Source organism: Lottia gigantea (assembly GCF_000327385.1).
Source record: "Lottia gigantea unplaced genomic scaffold LOTGIsca_7, whole genome shotgun sequence".
Lineage (NCBI taxonomy): Eukaryota > Metazoa > Mollusca > Gastropoda > Lottiidae > Lottia > Lottia gigantea.
The window spans coordinates 3,299,490-3,301,082 of NW_008710370.1; the positions used below are offsets into that span (position 1 = coordinate 3,299,490).

At 39.7% G+C, this 1,593-nt stretch overlaps 1 protein-coding gene across 1 annotated transcript; it reads left to right on the forward strand.

The window, feature by feature from the left end:
* Positions 1-357: 357 nt before the first annotated feature.
* Positions 358-1,125, forward strand: LOTGIDRAFT_155090 (hypothetical protein; the record flags this gene model as incomplete). The annotated part of the gene is made up of 1 exon (XM_009065595.1): positions 358-1,125. One exon carries the CDS (start codon positions 358-360, stop codon positions 1,123-1,125), a length of 768 nt encoding a protein of 255 aa, XP_009063843.1.
* Positions 1,126-1,593: the final 468 nt, after the last annotated feature.

The window sequence follows — 1,593 nt, forward strand, 5'->3', positions numbered from 1 at the left end:
GGTGACATTGGAAAAGAAGACGTTCCAAAGCAACCGAGAATAAAATTTCCAGCGAAGACTGGGCGCCATTTTAGTAACAGCTGGTATGATCGATTTCCATGGCTGGAGTATTCAGTGTCAAGGGACGCCCCTTTTTGATTTCCATGTCGGGTGTTTCACAATACATCTGCGGGTGCATAAAAATTCATCACTGAATTATTTAGTACTTCCAATGTGACGATTGGAAGAGCTGCAAAGTATGGAATACAGAAGAAATGGTTAAATTGGAAGTTTGCAGGAAAGCTGGTGGCTGGCAATGAATGGGGGCTCAGTGGAAGGACAGGACATTGCCATGCCTACATACAAACTACAGAGAAGATGAATTTCCAAAGATTCAAGCAATTATGGACTTCACAGGGATTCCCGAAGTACGACGACATACAGAGTGTAAAAAGTATACACAACACTGTTAGATACATCACGAAAGAGGACCATAAGGCAATATTAGACCACATTGACATGGATTTGGTAAGCCTTCCATGTAAGGCTTGGGTAACTGCTCAAAGATATTATAAGATGAAGAATCTACCAGCTAACAGTGACCCTTACTGCAATCTACCCCCACACCAGAAGAAATCATTCATGGAGATATATGAAGAATATGCGAAGCAGAATGTAGAAGATGACGTGAAGGAAATGTATAAAGAAGAGAAATTAAGAAGATGGCAGAGGGCTTGTATAAGGATACTAAAGGAGACAGAAGATAGAGAAATTGTATGGATATTCGACAAGGATGGAGGAGCAGGAAAGACATACCTATGCAAACATTTAAATGCAGTAGAGGGAGCAGCAATATTTCAGAATGGAAATTCAAAAGACATCAGCTATGCATATAATGGCGAAAGTATTGTATGTTTCAACTATACCAAAGAAGATGAGAAGTTTGTGAATTATGCTATCCTAGAAAACCTGAAAGATGGATATCTATTCTCCGCCAAGTATGACAGCAAGACAAAACATTTCAAAAGTCCAAAGGTGGTATGTATGGCTAACTTTATGCCCGATGAAACTAAAATGTCAGCAGATCGCTATTGGAATTTCCAGTTAATGAAAAAAGAAGACGAATACAAAATGATCATATGTTAAATAAATTTATTGTTAATAATAAAATGAATGTTCAAGCCTTTCATTTTTTATAAATCAATAATGGCAGCTGGACCCTAGATCTTCAGGAAAAAACCGTTAAATACTCCATGGCAGCTGGACCCTAACACAGATCGCCTCCGCCCTCCGGGACTCCGGCTCGTGGTGTGGCCCCTCGTCTGGCAGCTAATTCACAGTATCGTACCCCTCTAAAACTTCAAATCCTTCAGGAGTAGCAGCAGAATAAACATCATCTTTCACAGTATAGATCTGACCATCTCTACGTCCTTTCCATGAAAGTCCTACACTGTAGAAACCCTCAACAAAGGTATTAGGACTACCTATAAGAGTATAAATAATTCCATTCATTGACGAAGCTGGAGAAGCACCATACGTAAAATAGGCAGCATCAATCCAAGGAGAAACAGATTTACCACCAATAGCTACAGATTTAGCAGCAGAAAGCTTAGG